General features: G+C 44.8%; 2 protein-coding genes across 4 annotated transcripts; one reads left to right on the forward strand and one right to left on the reverse strand.

The window, feature by feature from the left end:
- Positions 1-417: 417 nt before the first annotated feature.
- LOC109734601 (WD repeat-containing protein ATCSA-1) lies at positions 418-3,524 on the forward strand. Of its 3 annotated transcripts, none has more exons than XM_020293805.4 (9): positions 418-744; positions 946-1,203; positions 1,313-1,472; positions 1,552-1,727; positions 2,232-2,469; positions 2,589-2,743; positions 2,822-2,911; positions 2,991-3,062; positions 3,209-3,524. In XM_020293805.4, the coding sequence occupies exons 1-9, from the start codon at positions 592-594 to the stop codon at positions 3,266-3,268; spliced, it is 1,362 nt and encodes a 453-aa protein (XP_020149394.1). In that variant the 5' UTR covers positions 418-591; the 3' UTR covers positions 3,269-3,524. The 3 variants fall into 3 exon arrangements, with proteins under 3 accessions (XP_020149394.1, XP_020149395.1, XP_073366996.1); XM_020293806.4 differs by having other exon boundaries at positions 2,235-2,469; XM_073510895.1 differs by having other exon boundaries at positions 455-744; positions 959-1,203.
- Positions 3,525-3,726: 202 nt separating this feature from the next.
- LOC109734602 (uncharacterized) lies at positions 3,727-13,409 on the reverse strand. Its single transcript, XM_020293807.4, has 15 exons — positions 13,094-13,409; positions 12,059-12,185; positions 11,912-11,952; positions 10,645-10,738; positions 8,176-10,172; positions 7,947-8,078; positions 7,755-7,824; positions 7,604-7,643; positions 7,345-7,417; positions 7,207-7,269; positions 6,455-6,532; positions 5,295-5,467; positions 4,948-4,994; positions 4,625-4,850; positions 3,727-4,547 (listed from the first exon to the last, which is right to left on the reverse strand). Exons 1-15 carry the CDS (start codon positions 13,303-13,305, stop codon positions 4,282-4,284), a joined length of 3,639 nt encoding a protein of 1,212 aa, XP_020149396.1. The 5' UTR covers positions 13,306-13,409; the 3' UTR covers positions 3,727-4,281.
- Positions 13,410-22,333: the final 8,924 nt, after the last annotated feature.

Consider the following 22,333-nt stretch of genomic DNA (forward strand, 5'->3'; position numbering starts at 1 on the left):
ACTCCAGATTGTTATAGTCGACCCCATTGAAATGGAATCTTACCCCGAGATTCAGGCGATAAGGTAAGGGAAGGATTGGGCTACAAATCCAACAAATCTTCTCGTTTCATGTTGCTCTCCTCGAGGACGTTGATTCATTGCATCATGGTGAACTTGATATCCTTCCTTCACGATCGTTGTTATGGGCCCTTTGCTGAACTTGCTATCCTTCCATCGTGGGTGCGGGTGTTGCGATTCTAGAGAATGAAACTTCTAACCTCGTGAAATTGTTATGTGACGACTTTGATTTGCAAAATCATTCGGAGTCTCTTGTTGAATATTAACTCGTTCAATCATCATCTTACTCTCAAGGTTCTCATAAAAATGTTTTTGATTAGTAGAGTCGATTCATCACATCCATTGAAGGAGTACACGTGTACGACACTGACATCTGGATATAACCGCTGAATTTAATGGAAGCTTGGAAGGCCAACAATTGAGTCCCCCTACCTCACCGGTCAGCTCAGCAGCCGCCCGATTCGCGCCGCCCTCCCCGACTTCCGTCGCCGTTCGCCGCCGCAGAGCGCATACACGGCGGCGCGCCCTGAGTGGATGTGGTGGGAGGAGGTGAGGAGGAGGGAACGCGGGGAGCTGCGCGCGCGGCGCTTCGAGGCCCTCGCCCGCTCGCGCCGCGCCGCCTCGCTCGCGCTCTCCAACCGCAAGGAGATCGCGACCCCGCACCTCGGCGCCGTCAACTCCCTCCAGGTCCCCTTCTTCCCCGTCGCTCCCCCAATCGCTCCATATTACTCCCTCCCCGCCCGCCGCCCCCGCATCAGTTGCGCGGAGATCAGCAGTACTATTAATTTTGCGTGTTAATCCGTCGAGAAACTGCGCCTAGCGAGGTCGAACTTCTGTTCGGTGCGTGAGTCGACGTTGCTGGCGTTCGTAATTTGACAATATGGCCAGGTTGATTTGACAGAGGGGAGGTACCTGCTCTCGGGGGCGTCGGACGGGTCGGCCGCCGTCTTCGATCTGAAGGACGCGACGGAGTACGAGGCCGGGTTCATCGCCAAGCACAGGAGCATTCTGCTCGTGGACAGGCAGCATCAGCATGGCCACAAGTTCACCGTCTCCAAGGCCATCTGGTATCCTGTGGACACCGGGCTGTTCGTCACGGCGTCCTTTGATAACTATGTCAAAGTGTGGGATACCAATTCCACTCAAGTATGTGTTATTGTGCTTCGCTTTGACCAATCCTGACCTTAACATTTTGCCCCGTTGAGGTGTTGATTCCGATGTCCTGGTCATTCTGGGATTGGTTTTCTTTTCCTAGGTGGTCATGGATTTTAAGATGCCCGGAAAAGTGTACAGTGCTGCAATGTCTCCAATTGCAACAACGCATATGCTCATCGCTACCGGAAGCGCAGACGTTCAGGTCCGTTTGTGTGATATTGCTTCCGGAGCCTTTACTCACACGTTGTCCGGTCATCATGGTTAGTCCCTTCCTGCTGGTGTGATGATGAAACACCATTCTTGTTTTGTTTTTATGCTTATCCTCGTCGATCATCTCAGATGGTATCATGTCTTTGGAGTGGTCTACCTCAAGCGAGTGGATCCTAATGAGTGGTGGCTGCGACGGGGCGATACGTTTTTGGGACATAAGACGAGCTGGATGCTTCCTTATCCTTGATCAGTTACGGTCTCAGCTAGGAAGACGGCCTCCCATTATTGATAGCACCACGGACAACGTATGCTTGCTGTCACCCTTTACTTTTTATCTGCTTGTGGGTTTGGTTATTTCTTCAGAATATATTTGCTCGCAGGGCTAATACAGAACTGCTTGCCATTATTCTGGCTACTATTCCAAAACTGTTAGGTCTCCAAGTAGGAGTGGATTTTTCCCGCAAGAAAAGGGTACAAGCGGATATCTGGTATATATTCATGTCCTAGGCCTATGTCATTGTTTTAGCATCATCATATATAGATGGTATGGATCAGTGTAGTGCTCTAGTTCTTAAAAGATGGGATCTGCATTTCATTGGGAGATAATCCATGCTGCTCTACACAAGGTTCCTTCCTGCTGTTTATTGCTGTGTCCTGAAAAAATTGTTGATGTCATGCAAGTACAATGGGAGATAATTAATATTATTAGGTTCTTGTGTTGTTCATTGTTGTGTCCGAAAGATGGTTGATGACGTGCAAGTACATCTGCTAGTTGACATCTTCAATGCATATATATTTTTCGTCTTAAGCAGCATCAGAAGAACTTAGGACGTTCATCTTCATCAAAGAGTTACTCGGTTCAGCAGAGGACAGGCAATCATAAGAAGCAGTCCAAAGGACTACGCAAAAGTCTAACCATGGTACGTGGACATACGCAACAGAAAGTGCATCCCGGTATGTCATCCAGTCAAAATCGTAAAACAGCTCATTATGGTGCTGTTACAGGATTAAGAACAACAACAGATGGGATGCACCTTCTTAGCTCAGGTTGAGTTAATTTCTTCTCTATCGGTTATCTGCTGCTATGCCTGAAATTGGCATGCAGTGCAACAATGATAGTTTAAGCTTAAGCCTGTTATTAAGAAGAGGTTATCGTTTCTCTTCAGGATCTGATTCTCGTTTAAGACTCTGGGATATCGATTCAGGCTGCAATACTTTGGTCAATTTTGAAGCCATGCGATTGCAAACTAGCAAGCCACTGCAATTAGCTGTCACTGATGATCCATCACTTGTTTTCATTCCATGCATGTCAAGCATCAAGGTATGCTGTTGCTTTTCCAGCTTTATGTCTTCATTCTGCATTTTGAAGTTCACGTCTAAGTATTATAATTGCTTATAGGCATACAATACATGGTCTGGTACGACATTTCAAACATTCCGTGGGCATTATGACCATGTAAATTGCTGCTACTATAACTCACAAGACCAAGTAAGTTTTCCCTCTATTGTCCTCTGTTAAGCTTTAGTATTTCAACGTGTATTCCATTCCTAAATATTCGAGAATGCAGGAACTCTATACTGGTAGCAATGATCGACAAATTCTTGTGTGGTCTCCATCGACTCCTGCTTTGACTGAAATGGTATAAAATCTATCTATTGACACCATGCAGTTTTTTTTTTTGCATTTTTCTAGCGAGTTAATATTCTCCCAATGGGAGTTTGAGAAGGAATTGAGTACAAAATTTTCATGTAAATTTGATGATTTGATGCTGCTAAATATCTGCAGGAAGACGATGACAAGCGGCAAGAGGGTTTTGCAGCTGATGAGGATAACTGGAGTGACTGAAGTTGTGAGTTTTTTAAGGGAGATAACTTGTGAGTTGATCATGTGTATATACGAGGTTACTAACAATATTGACACGAGTGATGCCGAAATAAAGTCAGGGTTCTTGTTAGGTATTACACGAACCAGTAATTACTTGTGTTTGGCTACTACTCCGAGAGGATGTTGTACATTAGGATTTGAATTTTTTGTAGTTCATTGAAACTTATGTATTCAGGCATCATAATAAAAAGAGGAGTATTATGTATGGTTCACCCAACTGCTATTTCTGTACCTTGTTCCTGATAAAGCATTGAACATGTTTTATGCCTTCTCTGATGCTAAAGTTTCTGAAGGGAACAACAATGAAATTTATAAAACCAAATTACTATTGCTATTGGTCTGTTATAAACAGGGTCCCCAGCGGCAGAAGACACATGAGTTCCACTGTTAGGTTTACACGAAGCAACATATCATGCAACTTTTGATCAAGAGCAATGGCTCATGATTTCCATTATTCATCTATTACATATTGGCGCGACATTGTTCAGTTTGTCAATGTTACAACTGGCACGACATTGCTGAATTTGTGTGACTGCGTAAACAATAGATGTACATATGTTACAGCCTTACAGGAAAAAAAAACTCAGTTACAACTTGCACCAGGTTCAAAGAAGTTGCGGGCGCCTAGCCCGCACTTATTCCAGATCGATGCCCCTTATTGTGTTGCTGAGCTGCTAATATTCTCAGAACTATGATTTGCTGAGCCCAAGATATGCAGGACCTGGTAGCTCATATTGCCTGAACTTGAGTTCCTAAACTACAAGGATCTGTTGGAGTTCCTCAGATACACAGCTCTGTTATGTATAACTCTGCGTAACTGGAAATCCGCAATGGCAACCCGTTGAAAGGTTGAATCGGACGAACATACCATATATTGCTGCAAGTAACAGCAGATGCTGCGACAGCTTATTGTGTAGGTGGATACCACGGAGGACCCTGGTTTGCGGCAAACACTCCCCAACTATGCTTGCCTTTTAGATCCTCTGACAACGGATGATGCCTGCGGCGCCTCCGTAGCATAACCATTTCTCGCTGCCTTTGTTCATATTCCATCTCAGTCGATGCAGCGCTACAGCTTTGGGAGGGAAGAGCTCAAAGTCTTCAGTGTCTTCATCAACTGGGACGTTGCATGTGCCACCATTCTCTAGCATTAGAGGATCGGCTAAAGCCAGAGCATTAGTCTCTTGGCCTTTATCAGGCCCATCTTGTCGGCCCTCTCTGGGTTCTGCATCTACATGTTCTGCAGGGGTAGTTCAGCAGGCATGTCAGGCAGTAAGGCAACGATACAAGTTGCAGCAACATGGAGAGAGTTTTTACCTGAGTTGGTGAGGGTTAGTACTTGCTCTTTTTGTGTATCGTGGGCTTTAGGTACTTTTTGGCATGGTTTTGGGCCCTTTTTTGCAACCAGAGGAACATTTGACATAGGAGGGCTTTGTAATGTTCCACCAATCTTAATGGCTGTCCCCTCCTCTGCTAGCGAACCACAAAGGAAATAGGGCACACGGTTCCTCCCAGGTTCCTTCTCCCAGAATCTCGAAGTAAGCTACACGTGCAATATTTGTTTAGCACACACGAGATTCTGTATGACAAGCAGAAGCAGAAAATGACCATGGTTATGGAGTACAGGCTAGTGGGTTTACCTGGAAGCGCACAGCAGTACCATCTGCCACACAATAAGCTGCATAACCTGTATGTAGGCAAAATTAAGGATTCATTTATATATCTTTAATATCAAGTGTCCAAAATGTAGGAAAAATATATTAACATAATAAGTATCACAAAAAAGGTGATCCAGTGTCCAAAACAGAATATCATACAGGGTATTAATATTACTAAACTAATAAGCTGTTCAAGTATCACTATATGCCACAATAACATAATTATAGATGTGCCCTAGACAAACAAGTCAAGAATTCTTAGTAACTTGTAACTGCATACTACTTAGGCCGGATATTGACTATGGTTAGGCATGGTTCTGGAAATGTACCGGTAATTTCTGAGACATGGACATTCCATATCAAATATTCTGACAATTGATAAGTAGAAACACCCTGGGTTTTAGTCCCAGCAAATGGCCTTCCGGTGACTGGAACATCATTGGCAATTCTAGGTAGGCTGAGGAACTTCAATGTGCCATCTTCCAGTGAGATGACAATACCTCTGAACATGAAAGATAGTAACAGTTAATGTTATTAACCTAGTAGACAGAAAATATCTATAACCTGCATATATACACACAGTAAGGCCCCATTATGGAGCTCAATAGAACTTTCCGCACATATTTTACCAGTGTATTTTACTAGGCAGTAGGCACAAACAATACCATTGTAAACAAGGGAATCCTAAACGTAATCATGAACAAACGCAAAAAAAGAAGTGAGGTGAACTTCAGTGTTAATAAATTCTAACCAAACATTACAAGCCACACGAGTCCTATATATGTTCACTATGTTTAGCAACAATCACTGTCTGTTGGGCCAATGATTAAGTAATGCATTAGATCCTCCCAATAAAGGGGCAATCCTTGCACAAAAATATATTACTTCCATCCCAAATTACTTGTCTTAAATTTGTCTAGATGCGGATGTATCTAACACTAAAACATGTCTAGATACATCTAGACAAATCTAAGACAAGTAATTCGGGACGGAGGGAGTAGAATACAAATGAGTAGATAAAATCATTTGTGTTTTTTATAAGCTATACAAACTAAATACAAATTGAAATGTAAAGGACACAGAAGCATTAAAGGAACTAATTAGTTTTTATAAGCTACACATCTACCTTAGCAAGTTAGCATGCTGACATATCACACAGATCAGATGAGCCATGTACGTATTGTATAAGACCATAATAAATCCTTTTTCCAATTTTCTTGCAACTGTGATTTGTGTTTCAACTTTAATGAGTATAGTGATATGTGTGCATCAGAAATTACCTAGTTCCTCACTGACAGGGTAAAATGAAAAACAAGGTAAAACCAAGTCCCTATCCTCAACTGGGTAGTGATGAAAGGTAAGTAAATGTCATGTAATGAAGGAAGCTGAGTACATTAGTGTCTGCAAGATTTATTTACTCCAGAAGGAACAGGACTCATTACTACAAACGGAATGAGGTTGATTTGCTACAAATGGCATAAAACATTACCTAGCCTCCTTTAACCAATGAAGACTTAAAACAGCCCTTGGGGCAGTGGTTAGTTCCCACAGAGGACGGTATGGATCTCTGCAACAAACGAGTTATATGAGATGCATTTCAGTATTCAAACATTGCAGCTCATTCAAAAAAATCATAGCAAGAAAAGGTTGTGAATCCAGCAATCATATTACTGTTTGCTGACAATATTTACTCAATTAAGGTTATGCTGGTGCCAAAAAAAAAACGCTCTTCAATAGTAGCTGCTACGCCTATGGTTACTTACTTCCGCTTCAAATTTTCATAAAACTTGACAATGGCCATGGGCTGTGGCAACTAAATGGCGATGTTTTCCGTTGAAAGGTGTGCTGTATTTGTTCATGTGAGGATAACAGATTCTGCAGATTAAATATACCTTCGTTTATTGACCCAAATGTTATCATTGCAAAACAGCACACAAAAGATGCATGGTTCTCAAATTGCAAAGTGCAGTCAATTCGTTTAGAAAAACCTTCGTAGGTGAAATATTAACCAAAAAATAAATTATATTGACTATGACTATTGAGATAAGCCTCAGCACCACTCCATATATGCAATACCCGAAAATGGTTAGCAAATACTACCTCTGTACCAAAATATAAGACGTTTTTGTAAGCTAAACAAGCCTACAAAAACGTCTTATATTTTGATACGGAGGGAGTAGTAGTTTTCTCCACAACAAAATTTGAGTTATTGATTCCAGTTCCTAGTAGAGTTTATGCTACCTTAAATCCCAGAATTTTAGGCCATCCTCTCCAGCAGTGACGAAGATATTTGTGTTTTCCTCACTGTCAAAATGATATGGAGTCAGAACTTAGTGTTTATCTTTTGGAATGGAACAGAAGTATAACACAGCTTAGTACCTTACATATGGTGCCCACGAGAGGGCTCTGATGGGAACAGATTCAGCAGTGACACACATAAAAGGTTTTGAATCTATACATAACGAGAACAACTGGTTAATATAACACAAAAAGGAAATAAAGAGGTATGCAGTTCAGGCATTCCAATAGCTTGCTCTTTAAACATGTGAAGTAAGCAGTTCCTGAGTCAGACATGTCATCTGAATGGCACAAGTGACAGAAATCCTATGAAAAGGGAGGTAATAGACCAATAAAATACCTTGTGATGGCAAGTCTGTAGAGAACTTCCATAAAGCAACCTGGAACATCAAAATCCAACCACGAAACTTTCAGCACAGCACCTACTAACCAAACAGTGCAGGTATCAGATTTAAACTAAGAAAATAATTTACTACAGGCAGAAAAGATACCGTTCCATCGTGACATCCTGCCAGTATCATATCATGAGGATAAGGCGACCAATCAACTGTCAAGGGAATGCTGTTTACCATTATAAAGAGGCAATGACTTCAAAATGAAAATTCATGCTGACGAATTTGACAGAAATTTAAATCTGTCATCTGGTTTTAATAGAAAAATGATGAAAGTAAAAGTTGGAATACCTCTGTATGTTTCCGCACTTAACTTTAGCACATCTAAATACAGGTTGCAGCTTCAGAAAGCGAGGATCGGTGCCCTTCACTGAAGAAGAGGAATATATTTTCTGGATCATGCTTGGAGATGGAACTTCCCATCTGCGCACAATAATGAATAAGTGCATAATAAGTGGTGATATTCAAAAAGTGATGGCCAAACAATTCAAAATGGTGGTCAAGCATTGGATGTACTCACACTTCAAGTGAGCCACTTCCCAACAGTACTGCAAGAAAACCCAAATGTGATTTTTGTTCTGACTGATTTGGTAAAGGAGGCTTCCATTTGATGTCCCAAGCAACTTTGCCGTTATGAGCTAAACACAAGACGACCCTTGGTAGATGAATGCCTTTGGGGATTGCAGAAAAGTTTGAGTTTTCTGCACAAGTAATAATATCATTTTTACTTGATTCTTTGGATGGAACTACTTCTGTATCTTCCACAACAATGATCTGGGCACTGTTTTCAGAAGGAACAGGCACAACTTTGTTGGCAGCTTCACTATCATTCATTTCCACAACTTCATGGTTAGCAAGTGCACTCTTACATCCAACCAAACCAGCCTCATTAGCCATGTCTTCACTTATAGATGAACCCAGTAGCTTGGGATTCTCAACAGAAGACAAATTATTATTTGGCATGATATACGTGGAGGTTCTCTCCGTCTTCTGCGCATCACCACTAAGAGCCAGTGAGCAGGTCTCATTTGAAGCAGGTTTCTTTGTAGGTCCTCGTACACGCCTTCTGGTGTAGACAATTAATTCCTTCTTGCAATTTTGGACTGAGGCCACATTATCATTTGGCTGGGGAGTTGTCTGCTGGACACTTGATTTTTCCTTGTAATTTGCATTACACAAGCCATGTGTTGGTGGTGTGGCATCAGATGATGCAGCACTCATATTGACATTGCACTTTCCTATATGACACCTCAACGAACCAATTGAAGCAAGATCGCTTGCTATAGCTTCACCGTCACTCTTGGTCAAAGCCATGGGATTGTCCGAATTGGTAATTGTAGCAGCCGCCTTTGAGGACTCGGTACCAGAAACAAATAAACAACTGTTTGTATTTGAAAGTGTCTTCCTTCTAGGCCGTCCTCGTCTCCTACTACCACTTGACTCCTCGCCATTTGATTTAGCTGCAATATGCATAGGCAACGAGGAATCTTCTAAAGTGGGGCCTGTGTGCACATTGCCATCACATCTTAGCATGCTAATCGAACAAAGCTCACTTGTCAAGTTAGAGTGTCCATATGGCAAATGATTCTCAACAGAGTGTGCTGGATCATTTGAAATGGTCTCCCTACTCTGCGATTGGACATCAGAAACCACTGACGAAGAAAGTGCACAAGGATTTGTTTCCTTTTTAGGTCGTCCTCTACCCTTCCGACCTCTTGATCTTTTCCCACAAATTGTAAGAGATGAAGATGGAACTGGTAATGCTGCATCAACTGCAACAAGACTTAAATTAGAATTAGACTCTGTGTATCCAGTTTCTCTTTCAAATTCAGTATCAGTGCCAGAAACATGCTTGCTGCTGCTTGGGAGTGGATATTTCCGGGGCCTCCCCCTCTTTTTCTTTGGTTTCGTACAGCATATTAGAGCTCTAGAGGTATCTTCTGTCCATTCAGTGTCAGGCGGACACTTTATTTTGTCAATTGGGATTTTCCTAGGTCGGCCCCTACCTTTTTTTGGAGCTGATTCCACAGACTTCACAGATGGTATAGCACAAGATAATGCAAGATCGCCTGGAATAACTCCTGAAGTGACAAGAGGGTCAACAAAACTAGAACCTGGACTTCCACTATTTTTTGTTGAATCTACCGCTTTGCCAACTGACAGTGGATATTTTCTTGGTCTGCCCCTTGGTTTTTTCAGACTAGGTTCTGCATGATCCTTTGGTTTTTTCAGACTACTAGGTTCTGTGCGATCATCCCCAGTCGTCAGTTTTATCTTTCTTGGTCTCCCTATTGGTTTTCGAGGAACTGATGAGCTCTCAATTGGATTGTTCTCATTTGGTATTTTTCTAGGCCTTCCTCTACGATTGCTGTTACTGTATGCAAGCATTGACTGATTAGTATCTGCCTCTTCAAAGGGTGCTACGATACACCAAACTTGAATGATGCCTCTGCCAATCAGTGGCATACCAATTTTATGGTAAGAAGAACCAGGAGGATGAGCAGCAACAGCAAGATACTGCAATAGATAAAAGAACATGATCAGCAATTCTAAGACCAATAAAATACCTTGTAAATCCAGTAAATTCTTGCGAGTAAAAAAAGGTACTCCCCCCGATCCATATTACTTGTCGCTCAAACGGATGTATCTAGCACTGAAATACGTCTAGATACATCCATTTGAGCGACAAGTAATTTGGATCGGTGGGAGTACTATTCATAGACACTGAAAACAAGTGCAACCTAGCAATGAGCCTGCATGCAAAGATGCACTTGAGAAAAGCACTGCAGCGGTTGTCTGGAGGGGTTTTTAGAAGTAAAACGAATCAATATGCCATTGAAATGTGGGCTTGTGACCCACATGCCAAGCAAATAGATGATGGCATTTTTCTCATTGCTAAATTTGGTGGTGAACAACATAAAACTTTTTTGAAGCCATGGTTTGCAACAAAAGAGCTACTAGTTCATGCTCAAAGTCAGTTGATCACAACCTCGCAATTTACGGGAGAAGAAGGCTTGTCGCACAACCTCGGGCACCAGTCCAACGACCAAACATTCCCTCCAGCGAATAAAACGAAGTCAGAGCTGCAACAATTAAGAGATTTAATCACAGCTCAATCAGCATGGATAATGTAACAGAGAAAACTGGAAGAGTGTAGAAATAAGGTCAAAATTAGCACTGTGTCCACATATCATCAGCATGGTTTTTGAGTCGCGACTAGTCAAGTCGCCGCGAGCCCTGCGGCTCGGCGATTAGTCGACGAAAGTCGCTGTATAGTCGCTATAAGTCGCTGTATAGTCGCGAATCGCCCTGATTTCTAGAAAACGACTTGGCGATTAGTCGGCGACTATACAGCGACTAATCAGCGACTCAAAAACCATGATCATCAGTTTATGACAATGCTGAAAATTAATTAATGAAGGTGCAATGGTATTTCATCAAGTAACTTCACTGTTATAACCTACTAACAAATCCCCACCCCCCAAAAAAAGGACATACCCAGTGTGAAAGCTCCCACACAAGGTGGGGTCTGGGGAAGGGAATTTCAGACAGCCTTACTCTTGCATAATATTTCTGCAAGGAGGCTGGTTCGAACTCAGGACCTCCAGGCCACAAGTGGACGGACTCTGCCACTGCGCCAGGTCCGCCCTTATACTAACAAATCCCCCAAAAGCAGCAAAACCTTGCATGGGTTGGCGACACTCGATGAGCCAACTCACTCTGCAGGATTACTCCTGGACCAAGAGAATATTGTTTTCATTCTCAAATAGTTGTTCTTTTATTGTGTATGCAGTCCAGAATTTAAAACTTTGACCACTGATTACACCAAAGAACAAAATGGTATTCATATATTGGTCAATGAAAGTACTTCCATAGCACTAATCATTTTAAATTATTTTACTGGTATATAATTAGAAAGGGTACTTATCAAAGGTGTATTTGAGATCATGTTACGTGTGAAACAGCAAGAAAATTATTATACTTTCAAAGAAAATTCTTCACCAACAAGATGAGAATAGGGACTGGCCTGCTTACCAGTCCATGTGCAGCAACCTTTGAATTGTGAGCAGACAAACAAAAATATTACATAAACAGGGCTATGGAAAAATATTGGGTCATAACTTCAATACTCCAAATAACCAGAACTGAGGAACTTAAACCGTAATGTATCTCTCCTCAACAAACTTAGGGAGAATCATGTAACAAAATAAGAAGATTCTAGTAAGTTGAAAAAGTCTAGCTTCTAGAAATAATACCTGTATGTATTATTATCCCTCCCATCTTCCAAGTGTGTGACCTGCATTGATTTGCACTGATGTGATCCAAGAAATCACCAGAAAGCTTTCCTCCAATGTTATAACAGGAACTTTAGACTCAGAAATTAGCACCATAGTTTTACTAACCTGAGGAACAGATGCAGAAGAGAATTGTGGTAAGGTAATCTCATGTGTGTCATCTCTGGATGAAGTTGATCCAGTGCCGTAAGTAAAACTTATACCTTTTGGCTCATAATTAAAATGCTTCCATTCTCTGGGAAGGTAACAATTGATTAAATGTCAAGCAGAATGGGTTCTGACTTCTGAGTAATCCAAAAAAACACTAAAATACGAAAACAGGGAACAACAGAGTAAGCTAGTAAAAACAAAACAAGAAGACATCTTGTGCTCTCCAATTAGGCATACTGCCAATGTAACAACTGCAACTTTTCACAATGTGCTAATCTTATGGAAAAAACAGAGCCATCTCCGATGAGTATGTGCTACTACTAAGCAGAAAAGGCTCAAATTAATTCCATACCAAGTCAATAAAAGTGTCCTTACTTGCCGATAAATCTGATTTTTTTTAATCTAAAATGAAAGCAACTAGAACTGTAGATCAAGAAAAGGCCGAACATTCACAGTGTACAGGCGCCCAGCCATTGAATTTAAAAGATCCTATCATCATCAATCAGTCAAACAATAAACTTAAACTTACTAAATTTTAGCTATCACGCCCACCAAATTTTCACAACAGGTCTTATGGTACCATTCAAATCAGACAAAAACCAGATGATAACAACACAATCACGTGCAGTGACTGTATCAAATGAATCCTCTTGAACACTAACCGCAAGAAATAAATGCTACCATAACAAGAACATGACGACTAGTAGAAATCGTTTGTAATGGCGCCATAAACTCCAAATTCACAAACCATAACAAAATTCTCCCGCACAAACGACACATCAATCAATCAATCAACAAAACTAAAGAGGTTCCACGTTCCAAGCTCCACCGTACGTGCACAACCACATCTCCGTCACGCGCCACGTGTATAAAAAAGTTGAACAGTTGAAGCCGCCATTAATTGCTGTCGCCGCTGTACGGCTTGCAAGCCCACAACTGGAAGCTGCCAGATTCTATCGCGGTGATTGGGGAGCAAGGAGAGCGCGTCTTCACCTGAGGAACGTTATCGAGGAGGCGAGACGCTCCGCTTCGGCGTCGGGGAAACCCGGCTCGGGCTCGCCGGCGGCGAGCTCCGAGATGGCGCGTACCGCTCTGGAGAAGTCCTCTGCAGATTGCTCGAAGCAGCAGACCTCGACGCCCGCGTTGCCCTTGTGCTCCCCTTCCGGCGGGGACGGCGCGCCCGTCGTCTCCGGCGGCGCGGCCATCGCCGGCGGGGGGAGCAGGGACCAAAAGCAAGGGGCGTTCTAGGGCTTAGAGCCGCGGGAAGAGAGGGCGTGTCTGTCGGAAGATGGGCCCAATTATACACCTTGGGGCGCACCCGCGTGGGCTGGGTTTCCTAGTAGTATGTGTTTTCAGGCCCTCGAAAGGCTCCGAGTCCGGCCCTGCTACGTACTGCGGGCGTGTCCTTTTCTTTCCTTTTTCATCAGAAGTCAAGTACAGGATCAGAAGTCAAGTACAGCCCCTGAAAAAAAGGCCGAGTACAAACGGACTGCAACGGTTAGGAAGGCGAAGAAGATTCTTCACGTCTAGTTCCCCTGCTTTGGTGGTGCTTCTAGCATCGTCACGGGCATGTGGAGGTTTGTCTCTGGTAGATCTCGTAAGATTTGATCGATGATTGTCTTTGGTGGATCGCAGATATCCGATCTTCGTTCGTCTACGTCCGTGTGTCTTTAAGTTGGATTCTTTCGATTTACGTGTCTCTTCATTGGTGGCGGTTGTTGTTCTAGTGCGCTGGCCATATGGACCCTTAGAGCATCTACAGTCGGACTTGACAAATCTGGTCCTTCAAACGCCCGCAGACGCATCCGGGCGCGTCCGCGGATAGTGACCGGTCACGCCTCAAATTAGCTACTCTGCATCCAAGTCTCCCATATTTCAACCCCTGGATCAATACAAAGCATGCAAAAAAAATCCTACGTACTACCCTAGCTAATCTTCGTCGTCGGAGATGTCCACGACGTCGGTGTCGGGCACTGGGTGGACGGGCGCATCGGAGGGTCTGGCTCCTCCTCCTCATGCTCGACCTCATCCATGTAGGCGAACATCTCCTCCTCCTCCTCCGCGGCATGTTGCGCCTCCATCTCCTGCCGGCGGCGGCGTCTCGCCTCCGCATCCGACTTTGAGCGGAGGGAATCGAGGATGGTCTGCTGCTCCGCCTGAACATTCGTGTCCCCGGCGTCCCCCACATCCTCCTCCGGCTCCTCCTCGTCCTCCTCAACCCCCCTCCTCCACCTCCAACTCCTCATCTGGATCCACTGCATCTAGAAGTAGTCCCGCGATCCGGGCTTCGCGCCTTGCTCGGATTTGCTCAAGGAGCTGCAGCCTGCGCTCCAGCGTCAGAAATGGGTGGCCCCTTATCCGGCGACGTGGGAGCATGGCTATTGGTGGTGGCGGATGGGAAGTGGAAAGTGGCGGCAGCGATGGACGGGCGGAGGAAATGTGGAGGGGTAGGGTTTCGGTGTCGGCGGTCGGCTTAAATAGCAGAGTTAGGCACTACGCGGCCCGCCAGAGCGGCGCCATGCGGCGACATTGGTCCGACGAAGGAGACGAGCTTCGGACCGCCGGGTTTCAGGGCGATTCCACGTGGGACCCCAACGTCAGCCCGACGTGGCGGGCACCCCCATATCCGCCCCATATTTAGGCTGGATATGAGGGGTGCCGGTCAGTCTGAGTGTTTGAGGCTCCCGGCTGGACGAAATTTCATGACCGATCAGTGACCGTGCGGCCCACCCGGCCGTTTGACGCGGGTTTGGGGTGCCCGGCTATAGATACTCTTATCATGATGACTTTCGAAATGTTTACTACAACAAATTTTGCCCGGCTCAGACAAGGAAGGGGGATGATGACGGCGCGTCTATGACTCGCTTCAGTGCTTGTGGCCGTCACTAGATGGTCTACGGATCTGAATATAATTTTATTATTTCTGATGTTCGTTGTACTGCCATTATTGAAAATTAATAGATTGGAAGTTTCCCGAAAGAAATAAATAAATTCCACACAGTATGCACTTGGTATTTTTTTTGTTTCAAAAGATAGTGAGCAAATATAATTGAACACGTCACTTACGAAGCCATTGTATGACGAGAGAGATTGCTTACATTTGCTAACTTTTCCCGTAGCAACAAACCGGCACGCCACTGGTTCCTGGACGGCCGAAGTACACGAGACGGTCAGCATGAGAAAAGAGTCAGCGTCTCGCACTATTGGACGTCCGAAGATGCCCGACGATTTCACACCAAGGCACGTGCGTGATCATTTTCACGAGGGGAATCTGGTGGAGGTCTCAACCTGACGATGGCGGCAGTGGACTGACTATCTCGTCAGCAACCAAAAAATCGCCACGCACCAGCACACTCTTTTCCTGTGGCTCCTCCCTCACGCATATGCCTCGCCAGAAAATGGCGAATCCATGGTTCGCGCGTCACGTAGCCCGGGTCAAATCGACCCCCCGAATTAGGTTCCGCGTCCACGTGATTCCACGTCTGCCGAAAACCAAATAATGTACCGCCATACACACACTCTCTCTCTCTCATACACGCACGCATTTGAGAGGTAGGACGCGACGCGCGACATCTGCCGAAAAGGAAAAAAAAAAAAAGAGACGAGACGTGCGATCGGTCGGCCTCGGATCCCATCCGGACAGTGGCCGTACGCGCGTCCAACCACCCGTGGTCCGTGAAACGTGCCGCACGCACGCACGCACGCACCCGATGATGCGATCGAACGCCTCGCGACGCAATCCAACGCTTGGCGTCGGCCCCGAGGAAAGCTGCGTGGTTTGTCTCCGGGCTGGCTTGGTCGCCGTCGCGGTCTCGCGCGCGGGGCAGCAAGTAGGGTCACGTCCCACCGCACCGCAGGTACGGCCATCCCGCCGCGCCGCGCGGCTGCTCCTCGTCCGCACGACGTGACGCCGCGCGGTGACCCACTGGATCTTCGGTCCGCTCTACGTGGCTGCCTCCTGATGCGCGATTCCGATTCGAGATCTGTTTCCACCCCTCTCGTTGGGTGGGCCGGCGACACCAGTACGGATGGAGATATCGTCTCCGCGACTCGTGTCTCATGCACAGGTCGTCGGCACACACGAGATCTATCATTCGACTGATGCGGGTCCACCTCGTGAGATAACCCTTCGGGCGACGGGAGGCGAGCGGTGGCGATTCTGGGCTGCCGCTAGGGTCAGGGTTTCTGTGATCAGGATACGCTGGTGGTGTTCTGGGCGGCGATGACGTCTCCCGAGCACGGATCGTCTTGGTTTGGTTCTCCTTTGAGGGGGGCACCGTGGCGGAGAAGACGGTGGGAGGAAAGCTGATGCATCACCGCAAAAGTCGGCAACTCCGAGATTGGCGGCGAATGGCAGATCTAGGTCAGATTTGACGTCGCGGCGATCGCAGGGTGATGGGGATTCGCTGGCGGTGAGCAGAACACCTGATGCGACGGCAAGCCTCTCGGCTATACTTGGTGGAATGGTGTTGACAGAGAAGGAAGTCCAGGGCTTCGTGTTTAAAGAACCGGTTGAGGAGATACCCACGGCGAGGAGGTGGTCACTGATCGGCAAAGTTTGCTCCTCAAGACCCATGAACATCAATGGCCTAGAACGGACTATGCAGAGGGCATGGGGTTTACATCGCGATGCTCATTTTCGGGATCTTGGAAGAAATTTGTTCATGGTTCACTTTGGAGGGGAAAGGGAGTGGAAGCACGCAAGGAATAATAGACTGTGGCTATACCTGGCCATCTGCCGGGCCGGGACGGGCTTCGGGCCAGGCCTACCAAAGCCCGAGGCAGAAAACCTAGACCCGAGCCCGCCCAGCCCGGCCCGAAAGTGATAAAGCCCGCCGGGCCACGAGCCACGAGCCGGGCCCCTTCAGTAAATCGCGAAAACGGCGGGCCCGGGCCCGGCCTTCGGGCTCAAAATCTAGGCCCGAGCCGGGTCGGGCCGTTAAGGCCGGGCTGCCCATGATCGGGACTAACTGTGGCAATATGATTTCAACATTATGATACTAAGGACTATGATGGAAAGACTAAGCCATCAGAGATGATTTTTAACATTGTGGAAGCTTGGGTCAGAGTAGAAAATTTGCCACTCGACAAGAAGACGGAAGGGATTTGGGGAAGCACTAGGCAATTGGCTGGGCAAGGTGGTGAAGGTAGATGTGAAAAAATACAGCTTTGCAAAAGGGAAATTTCTTAGGGTCGGAGCCAAGATATCTATGTATGAACCTTTGGTGCGGTGCTTTAGCATCAAGGCTTATGAAAATGATGAAGTTCGTACATGGTTCAGTTTGTACTATGAAAAGACCCCCACACCTTTGGTTTGAGTACGAAAGGTTGGTGCACGTGAATTGTAGATGCGAGCCATGGATTGATAAATCGTCTCAGTGGGGTGAGTGGCTGCGAGCTTCTCCTAGCAGAAACACGTCATACAAAGGAGGGGCGGTAAGTGGAGAAGCGAGTAGTATCAACAGTGGTGAAAACTCTTGCATGGGCGGGAGTGGTCAAGGCAGATATGCTCATTGTCGGTGTAAAAACCGACAGACCTCAGGGTAGGGGTCCCGAGCCGTGGATCTTAGACAGATGATAACTAGAACAGGGGAGATGATGTTTACCCAGGCTCGGGCCCTCATGGAGGTAAAACCCTACGTCCTGCTCTTTTTATATTGATGGAGATGTTATAATTACATAGTTGATCTATCTCGAGATCTTCATATGTGTTCTAACTCTAGGGCTAGGAGAATGAGGTTGTGTCGATGTCCCCTCTACAGGCTAAACCCCTCGGCATATATACACACTGAGTAGGGTATCTAGGGTTACAAGGTCGGTATCCTGACGTGGAGGCGGTGGAAGAGGTCTTTTGGTGAATTAACAGAAACGGACAAAGAAGGATTCGAACCCTCGGTAAACAAAAGCGTACATAACAGTTCCAATGCTACGCCTTGAACCACTCGGCCATCTCTCCTACATAATCTTATTATTGACGTATACTGCAAGTCTTCGGTAGACGTGGTCTTGAAGAATGAGGGCCCTTCGGCCCAACCCGAAGTGCATGGATGGGCTAGGTTGGTACCCCCTATCCCAGGACACCGCCATTCATGCTTGGATTAGCAACCTCCCTACAAAGCGCAACCTAAATCCGGAGTTCTCACGGTCTAACAACTCTCGCACTGGTGAGGGTTCCCATCGGGAGAGGAGTGAAGTAAACAACCCTTCCAAGGACAGATGCAGTGATGATGGAGCCCGGGAAAAAGACACAAGGTATGAGCTTGAAAGGAACAGAGAGAATGAGATGCACCAAGAGTTAATCACCAAGCAAAATGGTAAACAGACACCCGGTGGATAGGGAAGTCGAACTCAGAGGGAAAGAGCCGGTTAGCAATCATGTAGCTTCAAGTGGGAGAGAGGGCAGGCGGAGGGGCACGTATATCCGCAAGCCGGGGAAGGAAGAAGGTGTGTATCACCCAAGTGAAACACGCAACTTAATGATGACTGCTAGAACTACGTCGGTATTTCCCCAAAGAGGAAGGGATGATGCAGCACAACAACGATAGGTATTTCCTTCAGTGAAGAGACCAAGGTTATCGAACCAGTAGGAGAACCACGCAACACTACGTAAACAGCACCTGCACACAAATAACAAATACTCGCAACCCGGCGTATTAAAGGGGTTGTCAATCCCTTCCGGGCAACGGCGACAGAAATTGGCAAATGGACGTGAGAAAGCTGTAATAGATTGGATAAATAGATCGCGAATAAAATAAAGTGCATCAAGGTATTTTTGTATTTTTGGTTTAATAGATCTGGAAAAAAGCAAATAAAAATAGATCGCAAAGGAAAATATAATAAAGAAGAGACCCGGGGGCCGTAGGTTCCACTGCAGCTTCTCTCAAGAAAAATAGCAAACGGTGGATGAACAAATTACTGTTGGGCAATTGATAGAACTTCAAATAATCATGACGATATCCAGGCAACGATCATTATGTAGGCATCACATCCAAGATTAGTAGACCGACTCCTGCCTACATCTACTACTATTACTCCACATATCGACCGCTATCCAGCATGCATCTAGTGTATTAAGTTCATGGAAAAAATGGAGTAATGCAATAAGAACGATCACATGATGTAGACAAGATCTATTTATGTAGAAATAGACCCCATCTTGTTATCCTTAATGGCAACGATACATACGTGTCGGTTCCCCTTCTGTCACTGGGATCAAGTACCGTAAGATCGAACCCATCACAAAGCACCTCTTCCCATTGCAATATAAATAGATCAAGTTGGCCAAACAAAACCCAAATATCGGAGAATAAATACGAGGCTAGAAGCAATCATGCATATAAGAGATCAAAGAAGACTCAAATAACTTTCATGGATAAAAAGATAGATCTGATCATAAACTCAAAGTTCATCGGATCCCAACAAACACACCACAAAAAGAGTTACATCATATGGATCTCCAAGAGACCATTGTATTGAGAATCAAAAGAGAGAGAGGAAGCCATCTAGCTACTAACTACGGACCCGCAGGTCTACAAAGAATTACCCACGCATTATCGAAGAGGCACCAATGGGCATGATGAACCCCTCCGTGATGGTGTCTAGATTGGATCTGTGGTTTCTGGAACTTGTGGCGGCTGGAATTGATTTTCGTCGACTCCCCTAGGGTTGCTGGAATATTGGGGTATTTATAGAGCAAAGAGGCGGTGCGGGAGGCCACCGAGGTGGGCACAACCCACCTGGCGCGCCTGGGGGCCTAGGCGCGCCCTGGTGGGTTGTGCCCCCCTCGGGGCAGCCTCCAGGTGCTTCTCCGGCCCATTGGGTGTCTTCTGGTCCAAAAAAAATCCACAAAAAGTTTTGTTGCGTTTGGACTCCGTTTGATATTGATTTCCTGCGATGTAAAAAACATGCAGAAAACAACAGCTGACACTGGGCACTATGTCAATAGGTTAGTACCAAAAAATAATATAAAATGACTATAAAATGATTGTAAAACATCCAAGAATGATAATATAGCAGCATGGAACAATCAAAAATTATAGATACGTTGGAGACGTATCAGCATCCCCAAGCTTAATTACTGCTCGTCCTCGAGTAGGTAAATGATAAAAACATGATTTTTGATGTGGAATGCTGCCTAACATATTCATCACATATTCTTTTCTTTGTAGCATGGACATTTGGACTTTTATATGGTTCAAAGCAATAGTCTAGTTTTGACATGAGACTTAAATACTCAAGCATATCAACAAGCAACCATGTCTTTCAAAATATCAACGCTAAAATAAGTTATCCCTAGCCCATTATGCTCAATCATTGATCCATTCATGAAACACACTCGCATATTAGCTACACCCAATGCTCAAGTACGATCATAGTGCCCCTTAGTTGGTGCTTTATAAGAGAAGATGGAGACTCAAATTAAAAATAATTTTTTTTGAGGGAAGTACAGTGGGAGAGGCTCCCACCGTGTTGTATTACTCAAAAAGTATGGTACAATCTATACACCATATTTACAAGATACTCATCCTCCACTTTGGGAGGGAGTGATAGCTATTTTATGCTTGAGAAAGTCTAATGAGGTGGTAGTACAAAAGAGAGAATGAAGTCTCTCTTGTCAGTCCTAGTTCTATGTTGGAGGAGGCTAAAGTCATGCTTGAATCGTACAAGCCAAGAGTGGTAAGTGGGGGCGATGCTTCTGAAGTGCTTGTTATTTCTCTCCTTCCAGATACTCCATGCTGCTTGTAGAAATATTTCCATGAACATGGGCTTATTCCAATTGGTGGCTGCGCGGCTTATCCATTGAAGTCTGGATCCAGTGTCTTCCCACGTGATCCCTAGGTTGGACCAGCAGTGCTTACTGAATGAGCATAGGAAGATCATGTGTTCCACGTCCTCTTCTATTTGTTGATCACATAGTAGGCAGTTGAAATCATCCCCAATGTTATAGTGTCTCCTCTTGAGCATGTTGCGTGTGTTTAGGCGGTCAGAGAGAAGGAGCCACCCAAACACTTTGATTTTCAATGTCACCTTCAATTTCCACAGCCATTGATATGATTGGTGGGTCTGCACATCTCTAAAATAGAATTTGTAGTATCTGTTGGCCTTGTATTCCTTTGATCCCCAACAGTACGACCAGGTGTCATGGGGGTTTGGGTCCGCAGTGTTGCCTACATGGATCACTTTTTGTTGCAGCTCTCTAACTTCTTCGTGTGCTTGGACTGAGAGTGGAAGATGAAACGTTTCATGCAGTGATGCTGATCCCAAGAAAGCTTTGACTCATATATCCTCATTTATTGCGTAGGAGAAGGCTCTTGAGTACATATCATCCAGTGTGTTGTCCAACCAAAGATCCTTCCACATAAGCACCGTGTCACCGACGTAAATTAAAAATAAAAATTGCATAAAGTAAAAGAAAGACCCTTCGCGGAGGGAAGTAAGGATTTGTAGAGGTGCCAGAGCTCAAAGCGAAAATTATAGAGATAAAAACATTTTGGGATGCATGCTTTTCCTGTCAACGAGAACGATCGAGAAGTTCCCAATACTTTCCATGCTAGATATCTCATAGGTGGTTCCCATACCGAAATTAAAGTATATTCATTTTTCCACCATACTTTCACTTTCCATGGCTAACCGTATCCACGGATGCCTTCCATACCAATAGTTTCCAAGGAATTTATTATTTGACAACATAAAGTAAATTCATTTTTCATTTCGGGACTAGGCATCCCTAATACCTTTGCCTTACTCTCGTGCAATGATAAGTGAATAAACACTCATCGTGAGAATAACATATCTAGCATGGAAATATATTAGCCACCCCTACCGTTTCATGAGCTGTACGAGCACACAAAAAAGAAGTTCATTTTGAAAATTAGAGATGGCACATGCAAATTTGCTTAGGACGGCACGGAAATACCGCATATAGGTAGGTATAGTGGACTCATATGACAAAACTGGTTTAAAGGGTTTTAGATGCACAAGTAGTGATCATACTTAGTGTGAAATAAAGGCTAGCAAAAGATTGAGAAGCGACCAACCAAGAAACGAAAGATCTCATAAGCGAGCATTAAGTATAACTAACACCGAATAATGCACCGCAAGTAGGATGTAATTTCATTGCATAACTATTGACTTTCATGCTTGCATAGGGAATCACAAACCTTAACACCAATATTCTTACTAAAGCATAATTACTCATCAACATGACTCACATATCACATCATCATATCTCAA

This window comes from Aegilops tauschii, chromosome 3, assembly GCF_002575655.3.
Source record: "Aegilops tauschii subsp. strangulata cultivar AL8/78 chromosome 3, Aet v6.0, whole genome shotgun sequence".
Lineage (NCBI taxonomy): Eukaryota > Viridiplantae > Streptophyta > Magnoliopsida > Poales > Poaceae > Aegilops > Aegilops tauschii.